At 39.2% G+C, this 18,369-nt stretch overlaps 2 protein-coding genes across 2 annotated transcripts; one reads left to right on the forward strand and one right to left on the reverse strand.

The window, feature by feature from the left end:
• Positions 1-826: 826 nt before the first annotated feature.
• LOC139638871 (RWD domain-containing protein 1-like) lies at positions 827-4,242 on the forward strand. The gene is made up of 4 exons (XM_071512897.1): positions 827-988; positions 2,182-2,314; positions 2,413-2,475; positions 3,681-4,242. Exons 1-4 carry the CDS (start codon positions 863-865, stop codon positions 3,791-3,793), a joined length of 435 nt encoding a protein of 144 aa, XP_071368998.1. The 5' UTR covers positions 827-862; the 3' UTR covers positions 3,794-4,242.
• Positions 4,243-4,390: 148 nt separating this feature from the next.
• Positions 4,391-17,614, reverse strand: LOC139638870 (amine sulfotransferase-like). Its single transcript, XM_071512896.1, has 7 exons — positions 17,396-17,614; positions 15,759-15,920; positions 11,385-11,593; positions 8,705-8,831; positions 8,491-8,585; positions 8,164-8,344; positions 4,391-4,998 (listed from the first exon to the last, which is right to left on the reverse strand). The coding sequence occupies exons 2-7, from the start codon at positions 15,913-15,915 to the stop codon at positions 4,874-4,876; spliced, it is 894 nt and encodes a 297-aa protein (XP_071368997.1). The 5' UTR covers positions 15,916-15,920; positions 17,396-17,614; the 3' UTR covers positions 4,391-4,873.
• Positions 17,615-18,369: the final 755 nt, after the last annotated feature.

Genomic DNA, 18,369 nt, shown 5'->3' on the forward strand with positions numbered 1-18,369 from the left:
ACTCAAACCGATTAATTGATTATCATAATAGTTGGTGATTAATTTAATAGTTGACAACTAATCGATTAATTGTTGCAGCTCTACCATATCCTGTGCCGATGTTCAGTATCTGTCAATTTGATCATTATCTGACAAAAAAGTTCACAGACACCGTCTCAACCTGCATTATATTAGATGTGGACCATAGTGGCTGATATGTGATTTTTAAAAAAAATAAATGGCCAATATCGGCCCCATCTAACAGGGTTCCTACGCAGGTCTGGAAAAGTATTAAAAATGAATTTGATAATTTCCAGGTCTTGAATAGTTTGGGAATTTGAAAAAATGTCTGGAAAAGTATGGAAAATGTTGCGGTTCAGGTCTGATACACACATAATTCTAGCTTTTATGTTGTTGTAGAGCCACTTTGAGTCCACAGTTTTTGTTGATGTGAAGAATAATGTTCAGATAGAGGGACGCTCTTATTACCCAGCCGCTGTCAGCTGCATTATATCAAATACCCACCAAAATCAAATCCGGTCAAGAACATAGGGTCTGGGAAAAATATGGAATTTTAAAATGGAAACCGTGTAGGAACCCTGCCAATCATCTCACATATTCTGATATTTGTCTCTGTGAAGAACAATCTTCATCTATACAGTGATATGACCTAGTTAGCAGGGGCAAGATGTCTATCTGCGTAAATCATATTGAACACCAGACAAAATCTTCAAAACAAATCGAGGTCTGGGAAAAGTATGGAATTTTTGAATTGAAAATGTGTAGGAACCCTGATCTAACCCTACAGTCTGTCTGTTGCTGATGTATTCAACTTGCACAACATGTGTATCCGGCTGCACTGCAGGCGGAAGAGAACCTGGGCATGGTGATGATCTTCACCCTGGTGACGGCCGTTCAGGAGAAACTGAACGAAATCGTCGACCAGATCAAAAACAGACGAGAAGAAGAGAAGCGGCGGAAAGAGAAGGAGGCGGAGGAAGCTGAGAAGGTAACGAACAGGAAAACTCTCGTCTCACTGTCATCCCAGGGTTAGCGCTCTACTGCGTATCTGAACATTCTTTCTATATAGAATAGGTAGGAACCAGCTGTTCTCATATGTACCATTTACCAGCTTCTTCATGAGAGGGGTCAGGTGAAAAGCCAGGCTTCAAGCTAACAGAAAGGCCATAAATGCGGTGTTGTGCTGCGTTCAAGAACAACTGGGGAACTTCCTACTTCTGAATAGGAATAATCCAATTGAACGGCCCTCTAACTCGTAATTCCTAGTCAGAAATTTGGGACTCTTCTCTGAACCATAGACGTAAATAACATGGCGGCGTTCATAGTGAATGGTAAGGACATAAAATGGAATTTAAACAGACTTTCAAGTTGTTCCTGTTTGTGCATTGCATAATCAATCATATAGATGAGAAAAAAATAAAAATAAAATAATGTATAACGATTATTCCAAAGCTTTTGCTGCTCTGAAAGCAGCCAAACAAATGCAACTTTCTCCCGCCTCAACCACTTGAACACTCTGAGGCGGGAAGTCAGAAATTCCAAGTGGGAAGTTTCCCAGTTGTCTTGAACGTACCACAGCCCCAAGACAGATTGACAGTAGCGGTCACTACCCATGATTGGTCACTTAAAAATGAAGTGTGGTCACTTAAAAGTATTTTAAACTGTAAAATCCTGCATAATATGCTTTTTTAAGGGGCTAGTTTAGGGTTAGGATTAGGTTTCGGTTGGTTTAGGGTAGGGCTGAACAATTAATCAAAATTTTATCGAAATCGCAATATGGTCTACTGCAATTTTCAAATCGCAGGAGGCGCAATATTTGTTAAAGGTGAAATGTGTCAAAATAGCATTTTAAATGAAATATTGTGGTGCTGCAGAGATGTCCTGGCCTACACATCATATTCTACAGACTTAAGAAAACATCTTTGTTTGGTACAGATCCCCGCAAAAATCACACCATAATCATTTTAATACGTTTTTCAATGAAAATGAGAATAATGTAAAAATGATCATTCCCTCGAATATCGCAAATCATATCGCAATTGCAATATCAGTCAAAATAATCACAATTGGATATTTTTTCAAAATCGTTCAGCCCTAGTTTAGGGGTAAGGGAATGAATATAGTCAATGAAGGTCCTCACAAGTGCATTAATACAGATTTGCGTGTGTGTGTGTGTGACAGGTGGCTTTCCAAGGCACGGTGGTCACCATTGAAAACTTCTTGGCATGGAAAGCCACGTTTGAGATGGACATGGCCGAGATAAGGAGGAAAAGGCAGAAAGAGGAGGAGCAGGCGGGGAAAACCAAACTCACCGGTAAGCCTCCTGACTCGGAGGGGGGGGGGGGGTGAAGTTCTCTTAAGATCTGGCGAAGTTGACTGCGGAAACTGAAGGAAAACCTCTTTTTCTACCAGGCAAGCAGCTGTTTGAGACGGACCACAACCTCGACACGTCAGACATCCAGTTCCTCGAAGACGGTAAAGTTCTCCCCGTGTGTCTGTGTCTCTGTGTGGAGGTTGGAAGCGTACGGTGTTGATCTGCTGGAATTATTATTCATGTTTTTGGTTCAAAAAGTGAAAAAAAAGGACATTTTTTTTACAGGAATGGAAATAGGGCTGGGCGATATGGTTGAAATCAATATCATGATAATCATAAGGATTTTTCTCTATATCAATATATATCACGATATGGTTCATGTATGCAAAATCACGTTAAATAATCAAATTAATGTTCATCTCATTGAACCGAATGGTAATGTGTGATGTCAAACAAAACAGAAATATTCAAATAATATTCCTACCATACCTCATTTTATGAGAGTTTTTAAGTAAAATTTGCTTGTCATCATCAATTCAGACAGCAGAAATGTGTGTCACGATATTAAAATATCTTCATATCATCACGATATGATTCCACTGAAAGACGATAAACGATAATATTGAATTATCGCCCAGCCCTAAATGGAAATCCAATTTGTTTTAGCATTCTAGAAGAAAAGTTACTTGGAAATCTAAAAATACTATAATATCAATACCACTTTTTTTCCCCCCCATATGAAATGGTCCAATATTGCTTGGGAAATTTTGTGTCATGGGAGAGATGAAATGTGAAATATTCAGACTTCTCTCAAGAAGTCTTTCGCTTAAATCCTAACACAAAATTTGCAAAATTTCCATAATCAATTATCAATGCTAGGAGACGTTATATGCCTCAAATTCAGTTCAGGGCTCACACACACATTTATTTCAGTTCGAACATATTATGGAACATATGTATCATTTGTAAATACTATTTTGACATAAAGCAAATTACCGTTACCATTCTTATTAAGGCCTGCCAGGCTTAGTCACTAATGATACTGCCTTGTCAGCTTGAGTGATGATGAAATGATTAAAGTTCTATGCAATTTTTGCTATCCAGATATGAATAGGGTACTGTCTGTTTTGTGCATAAATCAAGACCATTCTATGTGGCCTATGTAATGCAGATACAGGCTTAATTTTAACACCCAGGAACACCTTAACCAAAACTTTATTTAGTTCCTAACAATATTTTGCGGCCAGAACACAAAAGCAGAACCCTTGTAAACTGTTCAGAATGGATCTATTGGGGGGGAAAACTATTTGTCTCGAGCCCAGATTTGATTCTAATAGAAACCCCCTGGTCCCCCCCCCCCCCGCAGCCGGAAACAACGTCGAAGTGGACGAGTCGCTGTTCCAGGACATCGACGACCTGGACTTGGACGAGGACGACCCGGACTTTGACCCTTTAGAGATGGGCAGTGACGAGGACTAAAACCCGGGAGCAGGACAGAAGGGCCCGCCGAGGACGGGACGGGACGGGACGGGACGGGACGGGACGATACCCGCTCGCCTGATCGGATCGGAACGTGACCACCGGACCGGTCCGCACGGAAGAAAAACCAACCGCCGCCTTTATTTTTTAAAGACTCTAAAACAGTGGTTGGGGTGTGAATCTTCATAAAACACAGTCTAAGGGAATGTATACACCCATGGTTATTCATTTCTACCCCAATGTAATTAAATACTGCAGATTTATGTTCAACATGGCTCTATTGCTGATTTGACCCGAAATCACTGTCAGTTGCAGAAACTTTATTTGGCCAATAGAGGGCAACAGTGAATTATCTAGAACTAACATGATGCCATACTGCACTCTGTTCATCAATCATTGTGTGGCTACTACTAATAATACTTAATTGTTTGAGTTCTAATTTGTTAACCGAAGTCTTTCTTTTTTAACATTTGATCTCACTGTAGTTTTAGATGCTAAATTGGCTCACTTTAAGACTATGTGCCTTGTCCTTCGAAATTCAAATTACTGTAAAAACTCTGTTCCGCTAAAACATAATCACTCCCAAACAACGAAGACTTCATGGTTTCACCGGAACATATTCCAAATGAATATTATCCAAGCAATTTTTACTGTTTGTATAACAGACGCATTACAAAAAGTTAGTGTTAATAAATGTTGCTTAACATTAAAAACAAAACAACAAAATCAGATTACATTTTCATAGAGTCGAGATTCAATTTGTCAAATTTTAGATAAACAATGATGGATGTACTCTGTGTAGGTGCACTAAGATAAAGCGCACTTCCAGTCAAATACATTGCACTTTCAATTTTAGCAACGTCATTATTTTTCATGTTTCACTTTAACCTTAGCTCTGATTTATCGTCTCTATAGACTCCTACATATTTAGCAGCCATAATGGTTCAGTTGAGTAGAGCAGTAGAAAAGAGAAGTTCAGAAGAAAATCAAACAGAACTTTTTTTTTTTCCATGTAGCACCCATGAAGCTGTACCCACGAACGATACAGGTTTCTGTCCTCATCATGGGACTGATGGCTGATCACACAATGTCATTGATGTCCCAGATAAACGACAGAGGAAAGTCCTTCATCTCCTTCTGGAAGACCTGGTCAAACCTCTCATTCTGAGCCACAGTGAAATGGTTCTTCCAGTCACCGATGGTGCCTAGTAATCAAGGGAAAGGAAACATCTGTTAGATATCATCAGTCTGTGATGGGCAATGCATTCCAGGAGTTATTTTGTGATGAAATGTAAATTCGTTTTTTGGCGTTGCCACTTTCCCTCAACCTGCATCGTCTACTTCTGCTTCAGTTGGTGATTTTCTGAGTTTCCTAGAATGCCTTTCGAGTCGACAGCCTCCACAGAGGAGGTGTGAACTTCTTGCTTTCAATCAAAGGTGCAGTGGTGGAAGAAGTACTGAGATCTTTTACTTCAGTAAAAGTAGCAATACAACAATGTAAAGATACTCCATTACAAGTAAAAGTCCTGCATTCAAAATCTTACTTAAGTAAAAGTACATAAGTATTGGCAGCAAAATGTACTTCAAAGTAAACGTACTCATTATGCAAACTGTCCCCATTTAGAGAGTTATATTTTTCATAAATTATTGGAATATTAATACTGATTTATTGACATACATGTACATGTAAGCAGCATTTTAAAGTTGTCAACGTGAAGCTAATCTTTACAATTCAGCTATACTTTTGGGTAGTCTAATCTATAACAATGCTATTTTATAGTTATTTTATAAAAATGATCTAATGTTTTAAATATAAAATATTGATCTAAAAAGTAACTAGTAACTATAGCTGTGAAATAAATGTAATGGAGTAAAAAGTACAATATTTCCCTCTAAAATGTAGTGGAGTATAAGTACAAAGTGGCATAAAATGGAAATACTCAATTAAAGTACAAGTACCTCAAAATTGTACTTAAGTAAAGTACTTGAGTAAATGTACTTAGTTACTTTCCACCACTGCAAAGCAGCTAGCTAGGCCATACCTACGGAGCCCCTAAGGGGACATAATAAAAAATTTTCAAGTTTCTGGTGCGCACCGAAAACTTAAAGATTTTTTTTTTTTGCCCATGTCCCCTTAGGGGCTCCGTACATACCCTGTACTCAAAACACAACATGCCATGTGGCTGCATTGCATTCTGGTCCATTGAGGCTGCTGTCTGTGGAGAAATTGGTCTCTCTCCTCTTCTGCGATGGATCTCTCCCTGTATGATTGTTGAACGTCTCTTGGTGCAAAATGGCGGCTCTCGAAAGAAGCCCTCGCTCTTTGATCCTGAGGGACTGACACCAAAACCTGACGTACCATTGATGTGTTAGATCGCTGAAATATTTTCTGCTATCAAACTCCATTGTAGCTGCTGGAAATATCTGGACGTGACGACATGTCGTCTACGTTTGGCCAGTTATCCACAGGAATAAGAAAAATACACCAAACGACAACATGGACCCAGGAATGGAAGGTACCAATAGCTGTTTTTTTAAGCGTTAAAGGAATAGTTCACCCAAAAATGAAAATTCTGTCATCATCTACTCACCCTCATGCCAAATGAAACACAGGTGAAATTTGTTAGTCCATATAAAACACAGGGATTTTGCCAGCACAACTTGGTAGCAGCCTTCTCCAAAACAACTGAAGTCAATGGGGACCTGCAGCCAGTTGCACCAGCTGAACTTAAGTTCAAACGTAGGCTAGTTTGAACGTAAAGTCTTACTAAGTCCGAGTTTACGCATTACAAAAATTTGAACGGTTGCACCAACTGAAATAGTTACAACGTAGACTTAAGTTACAACTTAAAACTTACACCTACCTCCTACTAGGTGTAAAGTCCTCGGTAAAATAACAGTTGGCACGGCGCATCAATTTGACAAGACATTTTTAACTTGCTGGAGGAGCAGGAGGGACAAATCCAGGGCGGTTTATGTCGGCAACGTGTCCTCCGTGACGGATTACATCATTTTGAACCGTATGATGATTTTGATTTATACTCGTGCTTTCGTTTTCCCCGAGCAGAGATACGCACACAGCATCAGAGTCTAAATTAGGCTACATGTTATAGGCTTCCCCGGTGGTGCGTTCAGACTTGGGTGTTAGCTAGTATTACAGAATATTATAGACACTTGGGGTGATTATTTGTATTCATCTATGCAGAATACGTACTTTATACAGCGATTTCATAACGTTTCCACGTGTCTGTCATGCATATTTCAATAATCCGAACATTTCAGTCTCCCAGATGATGTAACAAGCTACATTCCCGATGTGAATATTGCTCCACTTCACTTGCTAAGGAGAGATGCTCCAGACATTCAGGTGGTATGGAGAGCGACAACACTGCGGGGGACAGGAGGAACCACTGAGTTATATCTGGGACATGAGTTTAGATCACTGAACTGACGAATAACAAATCTACAACTTTCTTTAGCCATCAATAATGGTTACTGAGGGGGAAATGCCTAACTTTTGCTCCGTTGAAAATAACGGTTAAACCGATTCTAGCCTAGTTGTAGGCTACTATCTAGGCTAGACTGGTATAGGAGGCAAACTAACATGAATCCTTACAGCCTACTTTATACTCGATAACGTACCTATTTGTTGATGTGTTTGTAGAGGTTCGCAAATTTCCAAGGTTTCTAATCTTTTTCTGTTGCTATCGCGTAGCCATGGTTAGATGATAGTCGTTGATTTTAGCTCTAGGTGCGGCCCAAGGAGGTTCTATCAAGGAGGTTCTATATTAACATGTTCTATATTAACGGTGCGGCAGGGGAAAACGTCACTGTCTGCGACAATGTTTTGGTTAGTGGTCCGTTTACGCTCTACTAGTTAAGATGTACCTTAAGTCTCATGGTGCAACTAAACAAAGACACAACTTTAGTGTCAAACTAACTAGTTTCAACGTAACAGTTAGTGTAGACTTTACACCCTAACTTACGATAGAGCTTACGGTCAGCTGGTGCAACTGGCTGCTGTTCTTTAGAGTTCCAAAACAAAAACAGCCAAACAATCACACTGTGAATAGAAAGACCTATACACCAATCAGCTGTAGTTCAGATTTGCACTAAATGATGGTGTAAATATACTGTAGGTCTTTTTGGAATTCTGAAGAACTGGTCCCCACTGACTTCAGTTGTTTTGGAGAAGGCTGCTATGGAGTCGTGGTGGCAGCCTCCCTGTGTGTTATATGGACAAACTTCACCTGTGTTTCAGCTGGCATGAGGCGGAGGAGATGATGACAGAATTTTCATTTTGGGGTGAACTATTCCTTTACGCTTTTATAAATGTAAATGTAGAGCCAAGTTGAGATGCATGACTTTACCTTTCCTCATGAAGGATCCCTTGTGGTGGTCCAGCAGGTCCTCTGAGACGAGCTCGTAGTTGGCCTGAGGGATCTTCTTCATGTTCCTGAAGGTGCTGTGCTTCACCACCTTGGCTAGCTGCTCATCAGTCAGGTCCTTGTCCAGGAACAAGGAGATCCTCTCCACTACTGACTGCAAGTCCTGAACAGAAACACAATAGGAAAACATCAGATTATTTTCTACATACAAATTAGGCATTTTACCAGAATTTCAGATGCTTCTTTACATAAACAGCGTGATATGACAGCCTGTGGAGATGCACAGGTTGAAATGATCGGAGTTCCTACTTGAATCATTTCTTCGTAGGCGATGAACAGGATGTTCATATCGTCCTTGTGAGAGTACCAAGTCTTTATGTGGTCAAACCAGCAGTTCCCATACACTGCAATAAACAGCAAGATGTCATCACCACAGACACTCATCATGAACTGCATTGCTACACATAGTAAAGCCATGTGTAGAGAGATGATGCCGTGTGCCGTGCACTAGAGTTGCTCTTACCGCCTCCTTTCATGAATTTGTCAAAGAAGTTGTTGAAATCCTTCGGCGTCTCCAGCATAGTTGCAACTTTGTGGAAGTGGAAATAAGACACAAGAACATCCTTGGGATTTCTCACCACATAGATCACCTTCAAGAAGTAGAGTTTGGGTGTTGATATTGCACTGATTACAATTACATGCAGTGATCTTTTAATCGTCATTTTTGATTTAAAAACGTACAATATGCAACTTTATTCACAATAAACGTAAATAGGATATACGTATTATACATGATTACTGCGTGTCTGTGACCCAGTGTGTAACAACGCATTATGTAATAACACAACAAAATGTAACTTCATTATGTAATAACACCCGCATTTTGTAATAATCTGCCGCATTTTGTAATACACAGCTTGAACGCAATATGTAATGAATTTCCCCGCATTTTGTAAAAAATGATTACACATTGCGGTGTGTGTGTGTGTGTGTGTGTGTCCTGACATTTGTGTGTACCAGTACTTAGATGTTTGTGTCAGTATAACACACAGTGTCTGCAGTTTCTATGTCTCTATGAACCCTCAAGTACAGTTTCTATGAAGCTAAGGAATACAGTGACACTTAATGTAGTTTTGACCAATGAAAGATACTAATCTACTGAACTAATAGTGTCTTTTTAAAATGAATTTTGAGTCAGTATGATTCATGCTAGAATGCATAAAATAAACGTTGTTATAATGTTATAACGATTTTTATGAATGAAGACATCCATTTTGGTTGGTTATTACATAATGCACCATATTATTACATTTTCATCAAAAAAAAAAAGTGCAACTCCCGTATTTTGTAATAACCACCGCAATATGTAATAATTTATTACAAAATGCGGGGAAATTTATTACATATTGCATTCAGGCTGTGTATTACAGAATCCCACTGTTTGCCTGAAATTGGCTTATCAATGATGTTGGGGACATTTTGCGGTGTGTACCAGTTGCTGTGGGTGTGTTGTATGGGCGTGGCCAGCAGTGGGTTTCTTGTGGCTATCAAGGTGAGGCCTAGAAGCCACAGAGCAGGAAGTCACAGAAACAACAGCAACAACAAGGAAGGAAAGCAGGAAGAAAAGAAAGAACAGCCAAGCTCAATGTTCAGAAACACGAAGTGAAGCACCCCTGTTACCTTGCACAAAATAAATCGTTCCCTTTCTCCCCTATGCATTAAGTGCCATTCTGATAGGAGGGACGTGTTTCCATTGCTTCTGGGAGTGTAAATTAATTTCCAGATTTCTGTCTTAAGAGGAAAAGATGAGCTGTTTTTGAAGGTTTGGTCACCTTTCCAAGATTATTTACCTATTTACCTTACTTCTAAGGGGTAGGCACTTTTCTGAGTGGAGGACCCCTCTCATAACCCCAATTATGGGACACACAACATGATACTGGTTACCCTAAACTTACATATACATACAGTGGACTGGAAACAATATGTTACTTAATTTACATACTTCTTTGATGCCTATTTAGGTTTAATTCTGTGCCTTTTTTTTTATTTTTATTTTATTTATTATCAGTTAATCTTGTGTATCTATGTCTCTGTGTTTTTATTGGATGTGTTGTATAGCTGTCTGGAGTGGGGGGGGTTATTGTGCACTGTTCTGTGTGATGTGCTGCTCCTTGTTTAAAACTCAATAAAAAGTATTTAAAAAAAAAAAAAAGAAACACAGTGAACATCAGCGTCAGATTGGCTGCGTTCTCCGTCTGCTTCTTCACAGCCTGTGGAGGCTTTATGGAACCAAGGTTATTATCGTTAACGAAAACTAACGAAATAACGAAAACTAGGTGTGAAAACTACGGAAGAGGATTAGGGCCACGTGAAAATTTTATTTGAGTTCTGAGTTTAAAGTCAGAATTCTGACTTTAAAGTCAGAAGTCAGAATTCTGAGATTAAAGTCAGAATTCTGAGTTTAAAGTCAGAATTCTGACTTTTTTCTCAGAATTCTGAGTTTAAAGTCAGAATTCTGACTTTTTTCTCAGAATTCTGACTTTATTCTCAGAATTCTGAGTTTAAAGTCAGAATTCTGACGTTATTCTCAGAATTCTGACTTTAATCTCAGAATTCTGACTTTAAACTCAGAACTCAAATAAATTTTTCACATGTGGCCCTAATCCTCTTCCGTAGAAAACACATTTTCGTTAACTGAAATAAAAATAAAAACGAGGCTTTACAAAAAAACGATAACTAACTTAAACTGTATTGTAAAACTAACTAAAATAAACTAAAATTATAGAGAAAATGTCTTTAGTTTTCGTCTTTGTCAATTTATTTCGTACATAAGCCTAGTATTTTGAATTTTTGAATCTCGCCCCTGACAAATACCCCATATTACAAAAAAAGACTAAAACTAACACTGAAACTAATAAAAACGAAACTAAAACTAAGCATTTTCAAAAAATAAAAACTAAACTAAACTAGCAAACTAAACTGAAATTGAAAACAAAAAGTCAAAACGAAATAAAAATGAAAACCGAATGAAAAATGCAAAACTATAATAACCTTGTACGGAACCAACGACACACTTCCCGTCTCGAGGAGGAAAAGTTGCGTATCGTAGCTTTAAATGACCGGTGAACTTTGAGCTGTAGCAATGGCTGTTAGCGCTCAGGGTGGGTAAAGTTGAGCAAAGCACACTCAGGCAGAGAACTGACCTTGCCCTTCTTCTGACTGAGAGCAAGGGGCATTAAGTGGTACGGCAGATGGGCGACCCGCAGCCTGGGCGAGGGGGCCGTGACGAACGCCCTCCCGTTGCCGATGAGCTCGATCCAGGGGACCCGCTCGCTGTTCAGCTCATCTTTGGTGGCTTGGATGTCTCCTTTGGCCTCGAGGAGCAGGAGGATCTGCTGCATCCAGATAGTCCCTGTCAATAAGAGCATTAAGCACCCGCCTCATTCCCATCTGCTAGCAATTAGGTCATCTTTCTGTATCGGTACGGCTCTCCTCCATGTGGCCCTTTGTCCCGAATTCTTTTTGAGTGTTATCCAGTTTTCACAATAGACACTTGTCTCGCCGATCATTCGATACCCTTTTCTCCGCTGGAAACCGTTTTCCGACACACAAAAGATGAGGTCATTCATCTGGAAATGTCGATCGTGCTAATCGGACTTGTTCCTTCCTCTACGCTGCGAGCTCCAAAAATCACATTGTCCTTAACTTCCCTCCCAGTGCTGCGTGTCGGACACGGGAGGACGGTCTATCTGATCTAGGAGGTTACATTGCGGTTTGGTGTTTAGTTTCCCCGCTGAGAAAGACGGAGACAACAGCTTTTCTATCTATGGATGCAGGCAGGGCTTTCAGGATTTCACACACACTAGGGGAGAGCGGGGCTAGTTGTCACATGGGTAAGTTGTCTCAGGCTTTACTTCTGAAATATCTTAGAGTCAAAGGCCCAATTAGGCTACATAAATGTTTACTCTGTGCAGTGGTGGAAGAAGTACTGAGATCTTTTACTTCAGTAAAAGTAGCAATACAACAATGTAAAGATACTCCATTACAAGTAAAAGTCCTGCATTCAAAATTTTACTTAAAGTACATAAGTATTGGCAGCAAAATGTACTTAGAGTATCAAAGTAAACATACTCATTATACATACTGTCCCCATTTAGAGAGTTATATTTTTCATAAATTATTGGAATATTAATACTGATTTATTGACATAGCCTACATGTACATGTAAGCAGCATTTTAAAGTTGTCAACGTGAAGCTAATCTTAACAATTTAGCTATACTTTTGGGTAGTCTAATCTATAACAATGCTATTTTATAGTTATTTTAGAAAGATGATCCAATGTTTTAAATATAAAATATTGATCTGAAAAGTAATTATAGCTGTGAAATAAATGTAATGGAGTAAAAAGTACAATATTTCCCTCTAAAATGTAGTGGAGTATAAGTACAAAGTAGCATAAAATGGAAATACTCAAGTAAAGTACAAGTACCTCAAAACTGTACTTAAGTACAGTATTTGAGTAAATGTACTTTGTTACTTTCCACCACTGACTCTGTTAATAAGAGGTTACCTATGTTGAAACACTCTAACATAAGAACAATATTTTAATACCTGAAACTAAATAATGGAAATCTTGAATCATGTTTTTTTTCCCCTCATTTTTTTGTTATAAAGGAATCAAAATAATTATAAACTGTGGCACATAAAAGCAAGGATCAGCTATAACCTGAGAATAAATTTGAATGGTTTAGTCAAGCTGTGCTTATGGAAGGGACCTTTGTCAGGACTGTCTGGTTGGGGCATGTTGTCACATTGATTTCAGGGTATGTTGTCATAACTGTCCAAATTTGTTTTATTTTATTGTTCCGTAATAAAACATCAAATATTATATGTACATTCATATATCATACTGTTAGAAATTGTATCACAATTTGTTTGTCTGAGATAAAGTATGTTGTTTTCAATACAAATGTGTGTTTCTCATGTTATAATATATATACTTCAAAGCAGTGGTTCTCAATGTGGGGTCCGGGGACCACCAGGGGTCCTTGAGGGGGTTCCAGGGGGTCCCCAGAAAATTGATGAATTGTTAAACTTCACTATTATTTCATTTACAATACGTTAACACAATTAGAGAATGCAGAAGAATGACTGTTTTGATCATAGTTTCTCTGTTATCTCTCTACCTTCAATGCAGACAATCATGGAATTCAGGACAAAATCATATCTGACAATAAAAATATTCTCAGATTTGGGTCCGAGAGACAAAATCTCATCAAATGGGGGTCCGTGGACTAAATTAGGGGTCCTTGATATGAAAGAGGTTGAGAATCACTGCTTCAGAGGAAATGGAATTGAGTGCACCAACACAGCACACTTGTCTATGTGACAACATGCCCCATCATGTGTGACAACATGCCCTGATGTGGGGTAAGTTGTCATGTGGTATTTCATCACGAATAACTTTTGCTTCCAGTAAATTATTAAAAATGTAAAAATTATATATTTTTTTTAGAGAAGACCTTAATCTAGTGAGAAAAATATATAATCTAATAAATACAGTATATTGATAGCTTTTGTAACATTATTGGCTAGACGTCTAATACTAATTAGATGGAAATCACCAACACCGCCTTCTCACACTCTTAAAGAAATTTTCAATAATTTACATCTTGAAAAAATTCGATATGCATTGAAAGGCTCTTCCAAGAAATTAAAAAAACATGTGGGGGCCTTTCTTTGCCTATGCAGAGAAAATTACCTTCACAGTTATCCCCAAATAAGATCCCATTTTATCTTATTTACTTATTATTTTTATTTATTCTTGTTCTGACCTGATGGGTGAGGTTATTGTGTTTAGTGTAATATGTGAAATATGACCAAGCTGACTGTTTGTGTTGTGTTTTCCTTGTAGTTGCTATGTATTGTATGTAGTTGTTTTTTCTACGGTACTACTATAATATGACATTGCCACTCACAAGCGCTTTAACATTATTGTCAATTTGTGTAAAAAAATCAATAAACAAAGTTCATTAAAAAAAAAAAAAAAAATACAGTATATTGTATCTCAGTAATAAAGTATTGCTGGGAAATACACCAATGAGTAAAAAGTGTGGCACGGCCCCGGCCTCCCCTTCACTACACTACACAACATGATGGTAAAAATATGACTCTTTAAGGGCGCTTTCACACCTGATAGTCCGCTTCCTTGAAACGGTCCTATCTGGTCCTATCTGGACCGTTGCCAACCCTCCCGGATTGGCCAGGAGACTCCGGTAATCAGCCTCGGTCTCCCGGGATGGAAAAAATTAATTCCCAGAGATTTTTTGACCGCTGAAATTATAAGAATGTGTGCGCGCGTTGGGAACGTTGTACGTCGGGTGCGTCGTGTGCGTCCACTGCGTCGGATGAAGGTTATTTTCATGACTTTTTGCTGGGCTGTGCTTTTTACATATTTACTGTGTTGGTTTTCTTGGTTGTAGGTTGCTTATTTAGCAACTGGCAATGTGTGATGACGGTTAACGGGACGTGTACGTTGCGCATTTAGCACTGCGTAATGGTGAGAGGGACAGTTTTTGGCATTTGGCACCGCGTAATGGTGACACATATGGCAATTTGGCAACAAAACACATGTCAGGAGTTATGTAAAGTGCAAATTTCCATAGTAGATGGTCCTATTTTTCTAGTTTTGTATGGTAACGTTGTGTGTGTGTGTGTGTGTGTGTGTGTGTGTGAGAGAGAGAGAGAGAGAGAGATAGAGAGCGCGAGAGAGAGAGAACTGATTGATGTTGTGTGTCATTGTGTGGCAATAACAATGGACATCATATTATTATTAGTTAGTTTTCTAACCGCCCCCCCAATAAAAAAAAATCTCCGGTAATTTGGTAAACATAAAACAAAACCCTCGCAACTTCTGCCTATACTATCACGGAGACTCTGGAGGATTACGCATATGAACGCCTGTCAAGAATAAAATAATAATACATAATTTAATAATACGGACATTTCGAGGAAGACGCTGCAATCAGACAGTCTTATCACAGAAGAAGGCTGGCTCTGACGACTTGTTGGCATTTGCCATACTGGACGAGTGAGGTAAGTTGGTCCATTCCAAACTATAGAGCTGACTATTGCAATCATGCAAAAATCCCCCCAAAAAATGATCCACGCAAACGCTCACCAGTCATCAAAACAGGATGTGAAACTGTCGCACCATTACGCAATGCCAAATGCGCAACGTACATGTCCCGTTAACCGTCATCACACATTGCCAGTTGCTAAATAAGCAACCTACAACCAAGAAAACCAACACAGTAAATATGTAAAAAGCACTGCCCAGCAAAAAGTCATGAAAATAACCTTCATCCGACGCAGTGGACGCACAACGTACCCAACGCGCGCACACATTCTTAGAATTTCAGCCGTCAAAAAAATCTCTGGGAATTTATCTTTTCCATCCCGGGAGACTGAGGCTGATTACCGGAGTCTCCTGGCCAATCCGGGAGGGTTTGGCAACCACCAAGGAAGCGGAGTATCCGGTGTGAAAGCGCCCTTTCAGCAATTATTTTCTTCTCACCTGACTTTGGATATGTGATCACAAACACATCCGAGTCTCTTATCTCCAAGTTGTAGATCTGGTCCACTTCATCTGGATCATGGATGCCACTGATCAGGTTGAAATCTTTGTGTGGCACCAACGTAAAGTCCTGACTCTTGGCCTCAGTGGAGTCCATGGCAACTAAAGTAAAAAAAAAAAAAAAAAAAAAGCACAAAAGATCTTCTCAATGCACTTTTTATTTGCTCATGTTATTCATGTTATGTTAGTATAGTTTTGACAATTAAATAACATGGATTTACAGTGTTAGAATAGAAACTGTCCATGTGATCGTTGTAGGTTCAATTGGAATTCGTTCAACTTACAATACTGTTGTTTTACTTTTAACTATTTCAAACAGGTGCGTCAATGATGCCAGATAAATTATTAGACGTCACCAAGCTGAACTTTGAACACTGATCCTGAATGCTCCACTGATAAAGCTTAAGGAGCTGACGTCTTAGATAAGTGATTGTCAACCTTTTTCTTATCAGTGACCCTTAATTTAGTACCAATTAGGGCCATGGACCCCCGTTTGATTAGATTCTGTCTCTCGGACCCAAATCTGAGAATATTTTTGTTAGATATGATTTTGTCCAGAATTCCATGACTATCTGTATTGTAGGGAGAGAGATAACAGAGAAACTATGATCAAAACAGTCATTCTTCTACATTCTATAATTGTGTTAACTTATTGTAAATTAAATAATGCTGAAGTTTAACAATTCATCAGTCTGCTGGGGACCCCCTGGAACCCCCTCAAGGACCCCCGGTGGTCCCCGGACCCCACGTTGAGAACCACTGTCTTAGATAATAGAGCTTCCAAATAGATTTCTGGCAATTTGGGCGATCTGCTGGCCCCATTGTACTACAAGATCAAAGTTGGACTCATTTACATCAAGGTGTGGCCATCGTGTCAATACCCAAGGGTGTAAGTAACTATTACATTTACTTACATTACTGTAATTGAGTAGCTTTTTGTGTACATGTACTTTTTGTCTGGAGTATATTTAAAGGCAGTGATTTTACTTTTTTACTTTACTATTACTGTACTTCACTACATTTGAAATTACATCCGTTACAAAGTCTGTAGGCTCCATAAGCATCAGAAACTGGACCATCGTAAATTGACAACCAGCGAAGAAGAGAAGAGTAATCTTGCTTTACTTTGTTTCTGCACTTTATTTTGTAGTTTCCAATATTTCTATTTAAAAGAATCTAGTTTGAACTCTGTACTCTCGTTTTAGAATTGCGTGGGAAAGATATCACGGCTGACAACGTTCTCTTTTCTTAAAAACTCAGTAACTTACATTGTAAGTGAGCTAGCTTACTTTTTACTTTGACTTAGTTACACCAGGACTTCTACTTCTACTAAAGTAAAATATCAGCAAAGTAACAGTACTTCTTTGAGTAGAATATTCTAGTACTCTTTCCACCAGTGCCAGTCCCAATTAAACCTTAAACTTAAACCCCTTAATTATCCACATGAACAGCAGCGAACATGCACATTGTAGTGAAGCTAGAGTCAAGTACGCTGTACACTGCATAGCATTACAAGACAACAGTCAAAACAAACGCAATGTCTATTTGTCACCTTCATTGTCGCGCGCTGTCCTTACCTGCACGCTCTTCAGTCCGCGGCTGAACAAACGACGTCCACAGTCCGTTTTTAATCTGAACCCCTCGCCTCTGACATCAGGAAATACCTTATATGTTCACACTTTTTTAGCGGTATAAATAATAACTTCCGTGGTCCCACCTCTCCCCGTTTGTTAAATACAAGAGATGCGCACCGAGCACGCGTTTTTACGCACGCGAAGCAAGCGCAGCGCGCGCGAACAGAAAGCAGCGCCCAGTTGGCACCGGAGCCAGCTCGCGTCAGGAAACAAACTGATGACAGATGAGCAGCGAGTCCACGAGCGTTTATTTAATCAGTTGTGCGGCGCGTGAACCGAGGCGCGGACACAAACTGCAGTGTTAAAAATGCTCTCGTGAGCTGTAAGTGGAACCAAGACACATGCAAGAATAGCTTAAAGCAGTGAATCTCAACCTTTTTCATATCAAGGACCCTAATTTAGTCCACATTAGGGCCACGGACCCGGTCTCTCGGACCCAAATCTGAGAAAAATTTTATTGTTAGATATGATTTTGTGCAGAATTCCATGACTCTGTATTGTAGGTAGAGAGATAACAGTGAAACTATGACCAAAGCAGTCATTCTTCTACATTCTCTAATTGTGTTAACTTCTTGTAAATGAAACAATGGTGAAGTTGAACAATTCATCAATTTGCTGGCGACCCCCTGGAATCCCCTCAAGGACCACTGGTGGTCACCGGACCCCATGTTGAGAACCACTGGTTTAAAGCCTGCTTGTGCAACGTTACAAAAAAAAATCTTTTACTTGTACAGTGAAGTTACCCCAACACCACCGAGCACCCACTCAATTCACCACTGTAAGATTGCATATCTTCCTGCCCCTAAGGAGAAATCATTTAACTTAAGATTTGAAGCGGAAGCCCATCAAATGATAAAAAAACTATCATTTGATGGGCTTCCGCTTCAAATCTTCAATTCACTGTACAAGTAAAAGAT

This window comes from Centroberyx affinis, unplaced genomic scaffold, assembly GCF_046629955.1.
Source record: "Centroberyx affinis isolate AG114_WGS23_722 - 3 ecotype Tasmania unplaced genomic scaffold, CSIRO-AGI_Caff_v1 ptg006614l_1, whole genome shotgun sequence".
Lineage (NCBI taxonomy): Eukaryota > Metazoa > Chordata > Actinopteri > Beryciformes > Berycidae > Centroberyx > Centroberyx affinis.